This window comes from Herpailurus yagouaroundi, unplaced genomic scaffold (assembly GCF_014898765.1).
Source record: "Herpailurus yagouaroundi ecotype Mexico unplaced genomic scaffold, PumYag 141, whole genome shotgun sequence".
In the NCBI taxonomy this organism is placed as follows: Eukaryota; Metazoa; Chordata; class Mammalia; order Carnivora; family Felidae; genus Herpailurus; species Herpailurus yagouaroundi.
Genome location: NW_024412396.1, coordinates 26,614,157 through 26,632,177, shown reverse-complemented (window position 1 = coordinate 26,632,177; position 18,021 = coordinate 26,614,157). Strand labels below are relative to the sequence as shown.

General features: G+C 41.1%; 3 protein-coding genes across 4 annotated transcripts; 1 reads left to right on the top strand and 2 right to left on the bottom strand.

Annotated features, from left to right (window-relative positions):
* Positions 1–1,244: 1,244 nt before the first annotated feature.
* Positions 1,245–3,979, bottom strand: MGAT2 (alpha-1,6-mannosyl-glycoprotein 2-beta-N-acetylglucosaminyltransferase). The gene is made up of 2 exons (XM_040477070.1): positions 3,808–3,979; positions 1,245–3,517 (listed from the first exon to the last, which is right to left on the bottom strand). Exon 2 carries the CDS (start codon positions 3,461–3,463, stop codon positions 2,123–2,125), a length of 1,341 nt encoding a protein of 446 aa, XP_040333004.1. The 5' UTR covers positions 3,464–3,517; positions 3,808–3,979; the 3' UTR covers positions 1,245–2,122.
* Positions 3,980–4,061: 82 nt separating this feature from the next.
* On the top strand, positions 4,062–5,334 carry RPL36AL (ribosomal protein L36a like). Its single transcript, XM_040477071.1, has 2 exons — positions 4,062–4,163; positions 4,903–5,334. Exon 2 carries the CDS (start codon positions 4,934–4,936, stop codon positions 5,252–5,254), a length of 321 nt encoding a protein of 106 aa, XP_040333005.1. The 5' UTR covers positions 4,062–4,163; positions 4,903–4,933; the 3' UTR covers positions 5,255–5,334.
* A 2,913-nt stretch (positions 5,335–8,247) lies between these two features.
* Positions 8,248–17,673, bottom strand: LRR1 (leucine rich repeat protein 1). Of its 2 annotated transcripts, XM_040477061.1 has the most exons (4): positions 17,018–17,668; positions 13,596–13,694; positions 10,439–11,160; positions 8,248–8,684 (listed from the first exon to the last, which is right to left on the bottom strand). In XM_040477061.1, exons 1-4 carry the CDS (start codon positions 17,318–17,320, stop codon positions 8,444–8,446), a joined length of 1,365 nt encoding a protein of 454 aa, XP_040332995.1. In that variant the 5' UTR covers positions 17,321–17,668; the 3' UTR covers positions 8,248–8,443. The 2 variants fall into 2 exon arrangements, with proteins under 2 accessions (XP_040332995.1, XP_040332996.1); XM_040477062.1 differs by lacking the exon at positions 13,596–13,694 and having other exon boundaries at positions 17,018–17,673.
* Between the last annotated feature and the right edge of the window lie 348 nt (positions 17,674–18,021).

The following is an 18,021-nucleotide window of genomic DNA, read 5'->3' as shown; positions in this document are numbered from 1 at the left end:
AATTACAATACAAATACACTGAATGAAATTTAGTATTTTTGCTTCAACTCTGTATTTTACTCTTCTCATGTCTGTCACACACAAAATACAGGTGATATAGTGATACTTTTGAAAACTGAACTTCTTAAAAGGTGTTTTTGGAAGTTACTATTGCAGTATTAAGACATTTCTTGGTCTTACAGAATACATTTATGAATATTTTTAAAAGCTTTTAGGTAATCCCTACACCCAAACCGTGGGGCTTGAATTGATAACCCCGATATTGAGAGTCACATACTCCAACTGATGCAGCCAACCAGCCAGCCTACATTTACTAATATTAGAATAAAAAATCTGGGAATTTGTTCCCATAGGAAAACTGTCTTTGCTGTATTACATGGAAACAAAACAGCCAGTGGTTTCTAGTTAGTTTTTCTTGCAATATCTCAAAAAGGGTAGCAGATAATGTATCTTAAATTATTAGCTTTGTGGAATAATATTTTTATTGGAGGCCAGGAGAAAATCCGAATTTTTTCTCACAAAAATTTTTAATACAGCATGAATGCAGAAAGGATTTGTTGATCTAATTGCTGACACCAAGGCCATAAGCTGATTTATCTATGTTTCAAAAAAAGATACTAATTCAAAAGTCTGGCCCTACCTTAGTCCTGGAAATTACCTAATCTCTTTAGTCCTTTGAACTGGGGAAAGTCAGATCAGAGCACCAAAAGGTAGTACAAAACCTGGCAATTCATCCTGATTTATACTTATAACCCCTCTAAAATCTGGAACCAGATTGGGCTATGAGGGTAATATAAAGGTAGCACATAAAGTAAGATAACTATTTGGTCCACCTAAAATGACCGTACACATTTTTCCGCCATAATGACTTAATTTGATGAAATCATTTCAAAACTGTCCATTTAATAATTTCCCTGGGGTTGAAATGTCATATCTACACAGAAATTAATCTTTGAGTAATTTCTGGTTGAATGCAATTATATACTGTTAAGAGAAACTTTGACATTAAATATAGAATAATTTTAAGCCTGTTTCCTATTATTGTGTGTGCCTTTTTAAAAAGTATGATTTCAGTTAAAGCCGGCACTAGAACATGTTTCACTGTAGCATGACTGAACTTTCTATCATTGCTGGTTCTCGAAAACAATTTAGGCTGTATTTCACTTACAAGGCAGCTTTTTATTGTTCATTGGCTATGCTTGGCTAATTTGAAAGCCAGTTTCTTCCAAAGGGAATGCATTGTCAAGAGTGGGGTTTTCTTTAATTCAAATTCAGTTGTATGATGTACAAAGGGTTCATACGAAGATATAATGCAAACTATAAAACTTCTAGAATGCCTTTACTGAATTTTGGTGTAAAGAGTAAACAAAATTTCTTCTACAAAATGATTAGGACTTTTTTATGCAAAAATGAGTTATTTTATTTTGGCAGCACTAAAAGAAAAAAAAACCCACTGTATTTCTACATTGAGGTGAAAACAGTGTTTCAACTTTCTTATCAAATACATTCCAAAAGAAAGTGTGTTCTATGAAGGTTCCAAAGCACAGGCAAATCTTAACACAATAATACAGGAATCTGTAATACTGAAAATGTCTGTTCTGATAGGGTGTTTAACAAACATAACTTTTGAATTATAAAATCAGCGAAGCAAACCCTTCCTAGTAACCGTGTCGAGTGAAATTGGGCTTGCTCCATTAATACTCTAATGATTCTATTGTAATACTTTTTACTGTTATGACAATTTTAAATAAAGTTTGCTGTACTTAAAATAAGTTTTGAAAGTGGAAAAGTGTACAAAGTTCCAGATAAAAAGATTAAGAGATGCAATTTAAATAAAATTTCTCTTTTCTTTTACCAGTTAACAATGATTACCTTTAGCTGATACAGATTGAACTTTAAAACCCAACTCCTGAAATGAAAACTTCTGTTTAAATTTTTGTCAGACAGAGAAGGAAAAGATTACTATATTTGGACATCTTTTACAAGAATTGTTTTTTTGTTTTTGTTTTTTTGTATTAAAGCAGAAACCAGTTCCTAAACCCTTTTTATTCAATTGTTTATCCTGTTTGGACAAATATCAAAAATAGAAGACTGTCACTTTTGCTTTTGTAATTGTGATTTTTCACTGCAGTCTTCTATAACTTTTACAGAGTTCATGGTCCCTAATATCTCCCCACCCTCCATTTTTCCTAGGTGGGGAAATGGCTGCCACAAACTTCTCACTGATAGTTAGAGTGTCTGGAAACAAGTACTGTTTGTTATTATTTAAGAGTGACTCAATTTGGGCACTCTGGGTGGATGGTCTACAGGTTTTCTTGTGGTGCATACCACAGTCTCCAGCATGAAATATCCTAGGAACTTGAGGAACCAGCACTTTCCAGAATTTTGGAAGACAGGATACAGTTAAATATTGAAGAGTCCAGTCCCAGTTATAATCATCGTAAGTACAGAAAGTGTCTGTGCACTCAATCAACTTCTGATACGCATCCCGGGTCAAGGCTAGACCCATATTGTGCTCTGTGGATTTCCAAGTTTTCACGTCTACCTTGTCAGCAATGCCATGGAAACTGCGACTGGCCGTATAGGTCCCCAGGGAGAGAACATCACACTCAGGACACTCTTGCTGCTTTAACTTCCACATCTTTTTGAAGACATGGTAAAAGTCTGGGGCTAAGTAGTGATCCTCCTCTAGGAAAAGTATGAGGCCAGCATAGTCTCGAAGAACTTTGACCCTTTCCCATACAAAATGCAGCTTCCACCACCAATGGTGTTTGGTTTGGGAGAACTTGGCCTCTCTATAATGGCCAAAGGAGTCGGGATACTCAGCATTAATGCATCCCATCTTCAAAGCTGCATTCTTCTCCAGGTCTCGGGGGCAATCTCTGGGGTCGCTGCCTGGAAACTCGTTGGGGTACAATTGAATGCTGAAAGGAAAGAACACCTGCAGAACCGGACAGAAATCCACCCCAGCAATCAGTTGATTGATTTCTGTCGACCAGAAGTCATGGCTAAAGATGACGAGGACGCTGTCGATGCCCTGGGCTTTCCGGAGGGAGTCCAGCAGCAGTCTGAGGTAATCGGGCCGGTTATGCACCTGGACCACCAGCACCAGCTCTCGAGGGGTCCAGGAGCCGGCCTTATCTACATTCCTCAGCGTCTGGTCGAAGTTCAGCTGGTACACCAGGGACCTGTACCGCAGCGTCAGGTTGTCCGCCTCGGGCTGCGGGGCCGCGGGGACCAGCGGAGCCGCCGACTCGTTGGAGACCCGGCGGATGCCCACGGACACAGCCGAATGGTCCCCGCCCCGGCCGCCCGCACCTCGCGCGGGCTCGGCGTCCAGCAGCGGCGGGGCGAGGGCCTCGTTTTTCCTTTGTCGCCCATTGCTGCTCCAGAGGACGAAGCCGCAGGCGGCCACCACGAGCGTCAGGATCAGTACCTTCCGCTTGTAGATGCGGAACCTCATGGTCTCCAGGGCCGGGAGCGCTGGCGGGCGGGCGCGAAAAGGAGCTAGCGGCTTCTGCACAGAAGGGGCGGGCGGGTGGCGGCCGTCGCCTTGGCCTGAGGCAGTCGGAACTGGACCCCGCGGCTGTCCTAGCTAACTCATCCCGGGCCCCGGGGGTCCTGGGGCCCTAAGGGTCTCAGCTCCCCCGCGCCGCCCGGGCTCCACACATCCTCGCCTGGCAGCTGCAGCTCGGGCAGCGGCCCCGCGGCTAGGAGCCGCGGCTCGGCATCGCCTCGGTCCTCTCCATTCAGCAAGGGTCCCGGAAGAAGCCCCGCAGCGGCCCCACCGCACTCCCGTTTGGTTACCTGCGCCTCCAGCGGCCCTGCGTCCTCTGCGCTCTCATCCTTACACGGGCCCTACACCGCCAAGACCGAGCGACGCAGCCTCGCCCCACTCCGGCGGCGACCGTTCTGACAACCCGCGACTGGCCCGCGGAGCGCCGCGGCCCTCCGGCCCACACCCCTCCGTCCCGCCCCTTGGGCCCCTGGTTGGAGCTTCCCGGACGCGTCCGGGGCGCCAGGCCTCCGCTGCCTGCTGCCTATTGGCCTTTAGTACTGTCGCTCACGCACAGTTCCTGCTTCCGCCTCGTTCCTCCCTTTCCTGTTAGGCGCGAGCGAGGCGAGGCGAGGCGAGGCGAGGATCGCGGACGCCGAATTTGCCGGTGAGCTAAGACGGTAGTGTACCGTCTCAGCAGGAGCCTCCAGTGCTGGGAACCCGGGATGGACGAGGCCCTTGTGGGAACTGGAGGGCGAGACCCGCTGCCTGGTTTGCTACAGCTAAAGAACTGGCTTCTCCCTTTGGAAAGGGTCTCAGGAATGGCGGCTAGTGGGCCGGGAGGCACATATTAAGGACACGTCAGCCTTCAGGGCTGCTCTGACGGGTGGCTGTGCTTCTGAGAGGAAAAGTGAAACCAGACTGATTTGGTTCCCGGAGAAGGAGCGTAGGCGGGCCGTAGCCGTAGCCACTGTATCGCGCGCTGAACCGGGAATGCCCGAGCGCTAGAACGTGGGGGAAGACGGTGCGAGGAAGAGCCGGAGGCTCTAGCTTTGGCCCTCTCTGCGAAAGAAAATTATATAGACACCACTTCTTTTCTTTTGGGGTAGCCACAGTAAATTAAACTCCAGAGGAACTCGCTTTGTACGGGGAAACTGGCTCCTGAGCCCCCTGTGCTGCTGCATTGCATGCTAATTTTTATTGAGGCTCATTCTATACATGCTCTGATAATTTAAGCATTCCAAAAGGTGTGCACTTTTCTGTGTAATTTATTCTTATATGAAATGAGTACTTGGTGGGTCTATACCTTAGTGATACATGTAATGCTGTAATGTTTTCCCGAATTTTTAAAACGTTTTATTCAAAATGTTTAACGTCTGCCACTGTAATTTTAAATGTTTTACCAGTTTGAATCGTGCTGACAGCCCTGCTGCAAAGATGGTCAATGTTCCGAAAACCCGAAGGACTTTCTGTAAGAAGTGTGGAAAGCATCAGCCTCACAAAGTGACCCAGTATAAGAAGGGCAAGGATTCCCTGTATGCCCAGGGAAAGAGGCGCTACGATCGGAAGCAGAGTGGCTATGGTGGGCAGACGAAGCCAATTTTCCGGAAGAAGGCTAAAACCACAAAGAAGATTGTGCTGAGGCTTGAATGTGTCGAACCTAACTGCAGGTCCAAGAGGATGCTGGCCATTAAAAGATGCAAGCATTTTGAACTGGGAGGAGATAAGAAGAGAAAGGGCCAAGTGATCCAGTTCTAAGCTTTGGGATTCTTCGTTTCGTTGACGCTTGTAGCAACGTTATCTGTATGAAAATAAATGCAGTAATATTTTTGCTCAAATATTCTGTGTTTTTTGAAATACAAATAGAATGACATATTTAATGTGATTCAAAATTAAGGAAATAACAGCAAATTTGTTGAACTAAGATTTATCCTCTTCTCAAATTTATTTTAGTTTCATAAGAATTGGAATATTGTTTATGTGTCTCTCATACACACACATATAAAAAGACAGGAGTACCACATCCAACTTTACAACTAGGTTATGGAACTCTATCAGGGAAAAAAACTCAGACCTTCTTTACCTTTTCTGGTCAATTTCAAATATGTTAGGCAAATTCATAATCATGATTGAAGAGCTCCTGGGAAAAGTCAAATCAGATTTTCAAAAGTAAATGAGGAGGGTAAATTAAGCCTGTGTATAGCAGACTCAGTGGGGCAGAGTATCAAAGATGAGGGATAAAAAGAGCCGACTTTTTGCAAATTAGTGTCCAGTAAGGACCACTAGTCATATAGATATTTAAATTAAAAAGCAGTTCCTCAGTTAACACTAGCAGCTACATTTAGTGCTCAATAGCCACATGTGCTGAGTGACTACTCTATTGGACAACAAAGATACAGAACATTTCCATTACGGTTTTTTTGGATGGCATGGTTTTTAGACTGGTCCTGAATGTAAGGCAGGAGTTAAAAACTGACTTCTAACTGCAAAATGTTCTGAAGCTAGTGAAGAACCATGAGTCCATAATAGCATGGACTGCTTTTTGAATCTTTTAGAAGCTACTCTGGGAGGTACTCAAATGTTACAACTTGGTTATTGGGAGGTATGAGGAAGCAAGCAGTTACTACTGAAAATAGAATGGAAGGCTGAAACAATCAAGTGAACCTTATAACCCATGAAAAGCAAAAAAAAAAAAAAAAAAGTATCAAAAGGAGAAATAAACTGACAAAGGGTATGGGTTATGAGAAGACAAATCCTGCATTCTGTACAAGAATTTTAAGTTGGCCAAGTTAGTTGCATGGGATGGCTTTTAGATGAGTAAAGATGCAAAGACAAAGGGCTAGGGTGTAGGAGTAACGGATGGCTAGCACTTAGTCCCAACACAGACACATCTCCATTTGTTATTGAAGGAACTTTTTCTTCAAGAACATGTAAAAATCAGATATAAGTTAAATATGTCACAATACATTTTTTAAAGAACTATGTTTTAAAGTAGTTACATAACCTGGGTAATTCCTCGCCGTTTTGTTCAGAAAAAACTAAGATCTTATACTTAAAGAATTCTTGGTTTTAAAAAGCAAAAGTGAATTAACTTTAGAAGGCAGTATAAAGCCTGGACTTAAAATCTGATCTGGGTTTATGATACTGACCTCCTAGGGTAATTTGTGAGGATTAAATAAAATTATGTAAAACACTTGTGACAAATACTCTGCTAAATGGCAGCTCTTTTTATGTAAGCCATGTTTGCATTATATATATGATTTTTTAAAATCAAAAACCAGAATACAGAAATTTTTGCAGGAAGAATTTAATTGACCACAAGCAATACAAATTTAAGGTCACCCAAAGAATTATGGCTCTGGACCAAAGAATCTGCTCTGAGAAGAAACCATATTTTGGTGATCATATACATAAAGCTTTAATAAAAATCTAATATTTAGGGGTGCCTGGGTAGTAGCTCAGTCAGTTAAGGATCTGACTTTGGCTCAGGTCATATCTCACGGTCCATGAGTTTGGTCCCAGTGTGAGGCTCTCTGCTGACAGCTTGGAGCCTGGAGCTGCTTTGGATTGTGTCCCCCTCTCTCTCAAAGGTAAACATTTTTTAAAAATTCCTTAAAAATATTGTAACATTTAAAACAGTATTTACTCAATGCTTGTATTTTCAAAAAAGAGTAAGATGCTCCAAATAAATATTTTAGGAAGACAGAGGAAATAGTTACCTAAAGCCATAAGAAACAGTCTTACACAGACTCAACCTGTAACTCCAGGCCTAGAACAAAAATGATATGCTAACACTAGGGAGGGTCTTCTCCAGTAACTTTTACTCTTTCACCTCTTTTGTTCCCAGAAACCAGTTATGAGGCTGATTTGAAAAAGGGCAGTGCAAATGTATAGAATGGAGTTCTACTAATTCCATTTTCCACGTCTCTTTCAAGCAGCTACATTTTATATTTCCTCTAACCTAGTTAAAATTCTGATCATAGTTCAGCTGGTGTATCGCCACCACTTTTTAAAGTAAAAACTTGAAAATATTGGGGCACCTGGGTGGCTCAGTCGGTTAAGCATCTGACTTCGGCTCAGGTCCTAATCTCACGGTTTATGGGTTCGAGCCCTGCATCTGTGCTGACAGCTCAGATCCTGGACCTGCTTTGGATTCTGTGTCTCCCTCTCTCTCTGCTCCTCCCCCACTTATGCTCTGTCTCTCTCTCTCTCTCTCAAAAATAAACAAACATTAAAAAAATATTTTTTTAACTTGAAAATATTAACTAAAATAATAATCAGAAAACGAACAACCCTCAAATATAGGATGTAATCAGTAAAAAGCAATTTTATGTTCTTCCTACCCAACCCTAAATCCTGTTCCAACTCTAAAAGTTACAAAAGTCACAACAAAGATTATGTGATTAACATTATAAAACTTATAAAAGCTGAAGCCTGCTTATCCCAAAGCAACTCCAACTTTATGCTTGGTGAATATAGAATTCCAGATGTAGAATAATACACCTGAAAAACAAAGTTTCACAGCAAACAAGTTTTCACTAAAACTTAGACTCTATTAGTCCTCCATCATATATTTTCTGTATACAGAAAGTCAATTTCTTTAATTGAAATTCAAGAAGGAAACTGGTAAGAAAATTCTATGACCAGAGTGATAGGGATCAATATCTGTTTAACATTAAAAGATAGCCCTACAACCCATTCTGGAAACACTAGGCTGATATCAACACAAGTGAAATAAACTGAAAAAAGTCTACTTTCACAGTAAAATTATAGGTTTTAATGAAATTAAGGTTTTACAGTCAAATGATTGAAAATGTTAGAGTAACATTCCTGCCCTCAAGTAAGTATACAAAAAGCTTCCCTTTCTCTAATTTGATACTATTAAACCATAAATGAATCCCAAGGTGATCTGTAACTAAATGGAATTTGTTTTTGTGTTATCACCAGTTACTTTAACATATCACAGGAATTTACGTAACAGGCTAGAGAACAGAAGTAAGAGATAATAGGTGCTTCAGTACCACCCATATTATCCACTAAGACCACAGTGTGAGCAACAGAGTGTAGATTCATGGTAGTAGTTCCCTGAATAAAACAGCTTAGACAGAATCTTCCACAGACACAGGTTTTAGCAGTATCCAAATCTTGGCAAAGATGAAAAGGAATGATATGAGAGCCATATGGAATCCTATTAGAAAAAAAAAAAAAGTTGAAAAAATATTTAGCATGTTACTAGATTCAGAACTTCATGTATTGGGTCATGAATTACCGGATACTGAATTATAACCATGGAAAAATAAGATTACTCTATTAAGTGACTCAGTATATTGTTCTTTCTTCCAAACTGTTAAGAATGGGGAAAACACCATATGGCATATTGTAAACCTAAGACTATCTATACTACTCCATAAAGTATCTTTTAGCACTGTCACCTAATACCATAACCCATGGAATAGAAGAAATCTACATTGTATTATCAGTATAACATGATCATTTAAAGCTACAGCTCTAGTATACAATTCTCATAATGGCAATGGGAGAATTACTGAGTTCTATCTGTGAAGAAACATTTATTTAAATAAATCCAAATACTCTCCTAGGCATCAACTGTTTAAAAGGGAATTTTAAACTGTGAAACAGATTTAAAATATATATTGTTTCAGGTATTTTTACTTTACTGGTTGAGCAAGTGCTGACCTCACCTTGCTTAAATCACTTACTTGCTATTAAAATCAAGTCAAACTCAAAAACCCGAAAAAGTCAAACTCTTTTACCCTCATCTCCAAGACACTGTTTTGCCTGCCCACTGCCCAACTCCTGACTCAACCATGCCCCAAGTCACTTTGTCTGTCTTCCAGTCTTTTCTTTGTTCTCTAGTCCCTAGCCTAGGCTGGCACATAATAGGTGTTCATATTTTTTCAACAAATAAATAAAACCTACTCTATAATTTAAACTGGAGTTCAAAACCCTATCAGGAAAAGTCTGAAAAGATACATATCAAATAAAAAAGTTTGATTTCATAGGGATTTGGGACTGGTCTTGTTGGCAATTCATTTTTTTTCACATGTACCAGTTTGTTCCTTCTATAAATAACAATTTTTTAAAAAACTAAGAAGTGTCTACCACATGTGTATATTAACCTGTTTCAAGCTACTAGTTATACCCTAAGGAAAGAGGTAATAGTGTAATACTGTTAAGAACTGTATTTTCTATCTAACATAATTTAAATTCCCACATATTTTTCTAATAGACCATAAGTTTATGTTTGTAACCAGTAGTGAAGACAAGTTACCAAAGGCTAGATAATAGGCATTATTCTCATAGCTTTGGATCTGTATCCTTTTTATAACAAGTGGGCTGAAAACACTTGATAAATACAAGTGACGGGATAGATAGAAAGAAGTAAAGGGGCGCCTGGGTGGCTCAGTCGGTTAAGTGCTCGACTTTGGCTCAGGTCATGATCTCACGGTTCATGGGTTCGAGCCCCATGTCAGGCTCTGTCTGTGCTGACAACTCAGAGCCTCCAGCCTGTTTCAGATCCTGTGTCTCCCTCTCTCTGCCCCTCCTCCACTCACACTCTGTCTGTCTCAAAAATAAACATTAAAAAAAAATTAATGCCAGATAATAAATCCTATAACCAAAAAGTCAAGCAATGAAAGGGGGTGGAGATAAAACTTTAGATAGGGCGGTCAGGAAAGGCCTTTCTAGGTGTCACTTGGTTAAAGAACTAAATGAAGTGAGAAAGTGAGCTATGGAACTTTCTGGAAGAAAGGCATTCCAAGTAGAGGTAAGGAGCAGCAAGAAGGCCACTGGAGCAAGATGTCAGACTGTGCACAGCACTGTATAAACTATGTTAAAGCCTATGACTATTACAATGAGGATGATGAGAATACCAGACTCTTATCAGAGGTACTGCATTTTATGACTATTAAAAAGTCTTACCTATTATATAACATGGCTCGTGCAGAGGATTCCAATAAAGTTAATGGCGTTTGCAGCATTATAACTGGGAGGGCTTTTGGTTGTTCAAAAGTATTTCCAAAAAGATCCAAGTACTCAAGGGATAAATTTTGAAATTCACTAGGCAAAAATGGAAGCTTATTTCGAGCAGCTGACAAAAAACGCAGGTTTGTCAATTGTCCCATCTTGAAAGGAAATCGAATCAATTCATTATCATCAAGTTTTAAATCTGTAAGTTCTCGGAGCTGACAAAACTGCACAGGGAGTGCCTTAATTTTGTTCTTGCTGAGATCCAAACTCCGAAGTGACTTCTGGAGTGTAGACTGACACAAAGCTACACTAAATGATTCCAAGTGATTGTCACTCAAGTTAAGTTCTTGAAGATGGATGAGGTCTCCAATTGTAGCTGGAAGCTTTTTTATATGGTTGTGACTCAAGTCTAATTTCCTAAGGTTTTTTAAGCAAAGCATACGCATATCAACTCGGACAAGCCCACAGTAAGAAGTCTGAAGATGTTCCAGAGAATATGGGAAGTTCTTGCTTAGAGGATAGTCCTTTTTGGATGTGATAACCATTTTAGTTTTAAATTTTTCGAATTCTGAAGTCTTCACTGGTGTGAAGGTTGAAAGTGGTACCTCAATATTACAACCTCTGTGAGCGAGTCTCACAGCTGACAGGAAACTCTTTAAGCTGCTGGAATTGGCCTGAATAAATAAAAATAAGTTGTACAATTATAAATTCCATTTTAGATAATACATGCATGCTAATTTACCCTATAACAAATTCTATAAAGTTATACATGCAAATGATGGACTCATTTCTTGAAAATGGCCGTAAAAATAAATTTTTTACTATTTTGATAAATTTCAATATAGACACAAAACAATTTGAAAGTTTTTGAAAAAATATGTTGAGAGACATACTCTAAATTTAAACCATTCAAAAGGGAATCAAAAGAGTATAAAATAAGACAGGAATACATGAAAAGATTCCACTTAAGACTTGGGTTTATCATGAACTGAGGCAAATCTCCAGTGCCTCTGACATAGATTGAGATGGTGCTGTGCACTGCAAAATACCCAAGGCTGCCATTCACAAAGACTTGGAATTATGAAAAGCAATGGTCCTCTCAAAAGCAGGGCCAAATGGCACTGTAAGAAGTGCTGGAAAACATCAAGAGCAAGACAGATTGCTTCCAGCTGGACAGAAAAATCACTATTAAAGTGGTATGGGAACTAAGTTCTCAACAGAAATATCTAATGCTTGCAGGACATTTCAGAAGTTTCCTAAAGTTTACATGTGAAGGACTGGTAACTTGCAGCAAGTTTGAGGAATAGTACGTGATCCTATTTAGTTGGAATGTGGGAGCTTTGTAGAGGTGTAAAAGACTAGAAATGCAGTGTGGAGATGGTATAGATGAACCTGATACCATGATGAGGAGGATGGAATGATCAGGCTGTGGAAATCTTTTAAGAACTTGGAACAGGAGAATTACATGAGAAAAGCTAAATATTATTTCAGCAGCAATATACACAGTGAAGTAGTGTGAGTGAAGTCTGGAGACCTGGGTCAAGTAGGTCTGGTACAGGGTACCAGCTTAAAGATTTGGGAGTTTATATAAATAAAGACTGAATTACGAGAATGGAAAGCAGGTATGGTAAAGAATAGGCAGAAGATTAGAATAAAGCCTTTAACTGGGGATAGAAAAAAAAGATACCAGAGATAGGAAACAAAGGAGTGGCTAAGAAAACCAAGAGTAAACCAAGATAGTGTCCTGCCAGATGCCAAGAAAGGAAAGTTTTATAAAGGGAGTGGTCATCAGTGTCGAAATCTACAGACCTCAAAATAATGGCAATGTGATTGAAAAAAAGGAAGGAGACCAGTGATCTCTGAGACAGTTTTGATAAACCACTGAAAACAAAGGTCAAAAGGCAGTATGTGGAGGCAATGGATTTAACCTTGTCTTTGGGAAATTTGTCTATTCTATTTTGATTGGTTAGACCTCAGCTTTTTTTAGGTAGAAGGAAAAGTTAGTAGGAGAAGCTGAATATCAAGAGAAAATGAAAAACTATAAGAACAGGAGGAAGTAGAACAAAATGTTTCCATTCAATACAAATACCTTAAATAGTCATTAAACTCTATTGTTTACAAACCACTTTGCTTTGGATTAAGGATAATGAAAGGCTGAATAAGACATTGCTTCTACTCTCTGTGAGGGGGTGGGGAGAGGAAAAGGGGATAGGGCACAGTAAAGTTTTATTTTAATGGTTTAAGTATTTTTAAAAATTATAATAAATAAAATACCCCCAGAATGGAGGGGCCTGAATGGCTTAGTCAGCTGTGCGTCTGACTGGCTCAGGTCGCAGTCTCATGGTTTTGAGTTCGAGCCCCACCTCATGCTCTGCACTGACAGCAAAGAGCCTGCTTCAGATTGTTTGTCTCTCTCAAAATAAATAAACATTAAAAAAAAAAAAAATACCCCTCAAATGGTTCTAATTGCATTTTTTTTTTTTTTACACCAAATTTGATCTGTAATGGGTGACTTTGCTGGCAAATGTAGCCGTGTGCCACTGGCTTTATAGAATTCTATTCTAGGAACACCCTTAGGGTCCATCTGGAGCACGGAAGTAAGCCATTTTCCTTCCTCCTAATCCTGTCGCCTTAGCAGGCTGACTCTACACTGTTAGAGCCATGCCAGCATACCAGAGAAACTGTGTATGTGTCTGGTGAGTTTTTGAATTCCACCACAGACCTGCCACGGCTTCTTCAAACACACCTGCCAAGTGTACATCCCTATTCAGTTGTGTGGGATATTGAGGATCCTCAAATAGTCTCTTCTTTAAAGAAAATACAGCCAACCAACCTAATTGCTATGTTTTTTAAACAATCTTTTAAGTTTATTTTCATTTATTATTTATACATATTTACATTTATTTATTTAGAGAGAGATAGAGAGCAATTAGGGGAGGGACAGAGAGAGAGGGAGACAGAATCCCAAGTAGCCTCTTCACTTTCAGCACAGAGCCCAATCAGGGGCTCAAACTCACAAACTGTGAGATCAAGACTGAACCGAAATCAAGAGTCAGATGCTTAACTGAGCTGCCCAGTTGCCCCTTTAATCGTGTTTGTAATACCATACCTTACTTAAACAGATATCCACAGGAGGCTCCTTTAACCGAACAGTAGCTTTCCCCTCATCCATAAATTTGGTGAAGAATTGCTCAATGTTCTCCTTTAGCTGCTTAAAACCAATGAGAAAAAAGGACAAAATCTGGTATTGTTATTCAGTAATATTTATTACAATTAGAATATGCCAGTCACTTTCCCAGGCTTTTACTCCTTAAGTCTGCATGTTTTGTTGTTTTAAGTTTTAGTTTTTATTTCTGTGGGCTTTTTTAGCATTTGGGTAGCTACATTTCTTATCTAGCTTCTGGTAGATATTGCTGTTAGATCAGTCCAGTAACTCTTTCCTGTGACTCCCATTTGGGAGAATACTCCTCTTCTCCCATTCTAACTCTGTGGCTGTAGAAGTTGTCAATAGTAGTTACTTGCCTTCTTAACTTCAGTCCATTAGTCTTAGGTGGACACACCTCCCACAAGACTATAAACGCCATGAAAGCAGGAATCATGTCTCCTTTGTTCACTATTGTAATCACGGAGCTACAACAGTGACTGACACATAATAGGTGCTCAAAAATTTTTAATGACTGATGTTTCTGTTTTAGACTTCAACAACAATGTATTATTGAGAAGCCACTCTGTACCATGTACTATGATAGGGGGCTTGAAACAATAGTTTTGAATAAGACCAACATAGTAATTATGTTTATAAAGTTGTCAGTCTAATGAGAGACAATTATTAAGTAGGTAGTTACAAGCATAACAAATGTTAAGATAAGGGAAGTATAGACTGCTCTCAGATCTTATGTAGCAAAGGAATATGAAAGTGACCTTAAGGATGAGAACTGAAGGATTAGGAGATGTGGGCAAATGAAGATAGTGGGAGAAGAGAGAGAGAATAGCATACCAATAAAGAAAAATGTGTGCAAAGCCTTCAAGGCAAGAGGGCTTGGCAGCTCCAAGGAGGTGAAAGAAGTATGGTGAAGGATCCAGGAAAAAGAGGCAGGTGAGTCAGGAAAGGCAAACAGGGATTGCATGGTGAAAAATTTTGCAGACCATGTCAAGAATTTTGGATTTTATTCTGAAAATGATATCTACTGAGTGACTTGAAGCTGGGAACATAGTTACACCTACATTTAAAAAAAAAAAAAAAATCTTTATTTACTTTGAGAGAGAGGGGTGGGGGGAAATCCCAAGCTGGCTCTGTGCTATCAGCTTGGTGGGGCTTGGTCTCACAAACCATGAGATCATCCCCTGAGCCAAAATCAAGAGTTGGATGCTTAACCTACTGGGCCACCCAGGCATCCTAGATCTGGGATTTGGGAAGTTCCCTTTAACCACAGTGTAAGAATGAACTTTGGGAGAGGGGAGAATGGGATGAGGTTGGTAGAGACATAGGGATATCTTTTAAGAGACCTAGCCAGACAAGGGATTCTGGTGGTTTCGACTGCAGCTGGGATGGAAGGAGGTATGAAAATCTGAAAGAATCCTAGGAAGTAGAATTGTAAGGATTCAATAATATATTACATGTGAGGATGCATCTTTTAAGAGACTAGCCAGACAAGGGATTCTGGTGGTTTAGACTGCAGCTGGGATGGAAGGAGGTATGAAAATCTGAAAGGGTCCTAGGAGGTAGAATTTTAAGGATTCAAAAATATATTACATGGGGATGCAAAAACCTTAAGGTTTCTGGATAGAGCAGAATATTTAATGAGTTGCAGAACATGATCAGAAAAGTAGGTTTCGGGGTGGCAAAGAAAATTAACTTTTAGATATTTTGAGTTTGAAATGCTACAACACATCCAAGTGAAGATTTCCAACTAAGATTCAAGTTGCAAGTTAAGGGAGAGGACTAGCTAAAGATACAGATTTGCAAATCACAGTGAGATAGGCAGCAGCTGAATCATGGGGCAGAAAAGTTGGTATAAGAAAGATCCCCAACGTACTTCCCACACTTAGCACTAATACCTAGTCTTCAAGGCCCAGTACCAACACCACTTTAATTCATCCAAGAAATGTTTATTGGGCACCTACTATATCCCAAACCCTGTGGCACCACCTCTTCTACAAAACTTTCTCAAGCCCCTATAATCAGAATTCATTTCGTTTTTTGATTCTGCTCTACTTCTACCTTTATTATAGCACTTACATAGTCCACCTTGTAATGTAAGCACTGGTTTCTGTTTCCTTTCTAGTGTTGGAAGGACAGTGACCAAATCAAGTCTTCAACTCACTGTTCACAATAAAATTCTGATTAAGGTTACCACCTGCAATTATTAATGCAGAAGTTTTAAGGGCCATCATTACAGACTTAAAATAGAACCTGAACTGATCATGAAAAAGGGTTTGGGGAAGACAATGGAAGAAAAAAAAAGGGAGACCCAATTCTTGCTATGAGCTTGCTTGTCACCTTACAGTTTTCTAACCTATAGAATATTGGGTAATTGCTAAAGTCCTTTCAAGTTGAAAATTTTATAGGAGTTGATTCCACGAAGAGGGGGAAATTACACTTTCAACTGCTTATATCAAATGTTAAGTGTCTCTGAATGAGATGGTAATGCCCCCTCTCCTCAACCTCTGAGTATACACTGTGGAATACGACACTAAGGGAAATAATTCTAGAAACTGTATAAAGTCCAGTGAAGAGTCAGATGCAAGGGTGGGAGATGACTTGCCCCCTCGACTTTATTTACAGTAGACACAAGGGTATTTCAGTCATTCTGACAAAATAACATAGTACCTGGTGAAATGAGGGAAAAAGGATTTTATAAAACCTGTGCTTTGGAAATTCTATTTCAACTTTCAACAGCTTCTAGAGTTTACTACTGCTAGACAGATGAGAAAAAGCCCTGGTCCTAGAAAGTCAAGTCTTAGGAAATAAAACATTTGAAGGAAGGAAGGAAAAGGAAAGGAAAAGAAAGATGCAGTGAGCAATAACATTAGTATAAATATCAAGATGCAACCCAAAGCACTACTGCTTTACTACTGTACTAATCTGGTCTAGCGATCCTGGATACTATCCTTCATCACTTAAAGCCTTAAAAAAAAAAAAAAAAAGCTAGCGAATATACCATGGGAGAAAATAATTTATTGAACAAAAGTGCAATTATTTTACTGTTCCCCCAAAGTGGATTGCTATTCCATTTAAAGATTAGTTTCATGCAGGCCGAATTTCCAGAGGCTTTAAGACAGCAGGGATGCCACGTACTGCTAAACAGAAACGCTGTCAATTTGAAGCCAAAGGAACGGGAAAGAAAAATAAGGAGAAGGTGCGCTCTCAAAAGCTTTCCTCTTTCGGGTCCACAGGGAGACGCCCAGGACTGGGGGTGGTGATGGGGCGCTGGTAACCCACAGACAGGCTCCAGCCTCTGGAACGCGCGAGGCTCGAAGGGGAAGAGCTCGGGGCTGACTCCCGAGGCAGGGCCTGTTCGGTCCACGCACCTCATAGCGGGTCCCGCGCTTGTCCCTCAGGGTGCAGATGACCAGGCAGGTAGGGAGCGGGCCGCCTCGCTCGCCTCCAGCCCGAGGCCGCGGCCGACTCCCGGGCGTCTGCTGACAGAGGCTCAACACCGCCCGGATGCCCTTGCCCCGGTTCCTCATTCCCAAAGCCGGCAAGTGCCGACTGACTACCTCGACTTCGCAGTGCAGCTTCATTTTGAGCCAGCCGCGGCAAGAGCTCCACAACTCGGCTTTGAAACTGCCCCCTTCCCGCCGCGCAGCGCCGCCGCCGGGGTCCTCGAGCATGCGGGCTGTCCCCGGATATGCCTGCCTGCTCGGAGTACCAACAGCTCGGGTTTTCTCAGTACAGTGGCTCTATGGGTCTGCGGGGAGGACGGCCTCCCCTTTCACTTGCAGGGCCGAGTCCTCACTGTGGTTGCGGGTCGGTGGAGCGCGGATACCGGCCCCTTGAGGACTTGGCTCGCATCTTCCGAGCCGGCGACTGGCGAGGCCGCAACGTCCTTTCCCGGGAACGCTTGCGGCTGGAGGCACAGGTGGTTATTGTTGGGGGCGGAGCTCTGTTTTCCGCGGTTCAACTGAACGCGTTTCCTGCACCTGTTGGGTCGCTAAACCGGCATCCCTGTGTTAAAAGGGAAAGTCCGCTTACCTATATACCTTCGGAACTGGGGAGTTGCCCAATGCCAGCCGGGGCCAGCATGTCCCGGTGCTGAGGGGCTGGTGTTTGTTTTGGTTTGGGTGGCTCCCCCCCGGAGGCAACACCTGCCACGTCAGAACGGAATTTGATAGGACAATATTTGACTTGGCAATTTCTGTTGAACAGGTTCCCTCTTTGTAACCGCTATTAGGTTGGATAGAGTGACTGGTTTAACATCTGACACTGGGAGAGACTATCCAGACCCTATAAACACCTCCGGCTCTACATTTCTTGGTGGAGGGAGGCGCCCGGGGCGCACATCTTATTTAAGGAGGCGCTCTCAAAAATGGCG

Coding starts and splice junctions, on each gene's coding strand:
- MGAT2 (XM_040477070.1), bottom strand. CDS start 3,463: ATGAGGTTCCGCATCTACAAGCGGAAGGTACTGATCCTGACGCTCGTG.
- LRR1 (XM_040477061.1), bottom strand. CDS start 17,320: ATGCTCGAGGACCCCGGCGGCGGCGCTGCGCGGCGGGAAGGGGGCAGT. Junction 13,695..17,017: donor AGCGCGGGACCCGCTATGAG/GTGCGTGGACCG, acceptor GGTTTTAAGCAG/CTAAAGGAGAACATTGAGCA. Junction 11,161..13,595: donor TGGATATCTGTTTAAGTAAG/GTATGGTATTAC, acceptor TTATTTATTCAG/GCCAATTCCAGCAGCTTAAA.
- RPL36AL (XM_040477071.1), top strand. CDS start 4,934: ATGGTCAATGTTCCGAAAACCCGAAGGACTTTCTGTAAGAAGTGTGGA.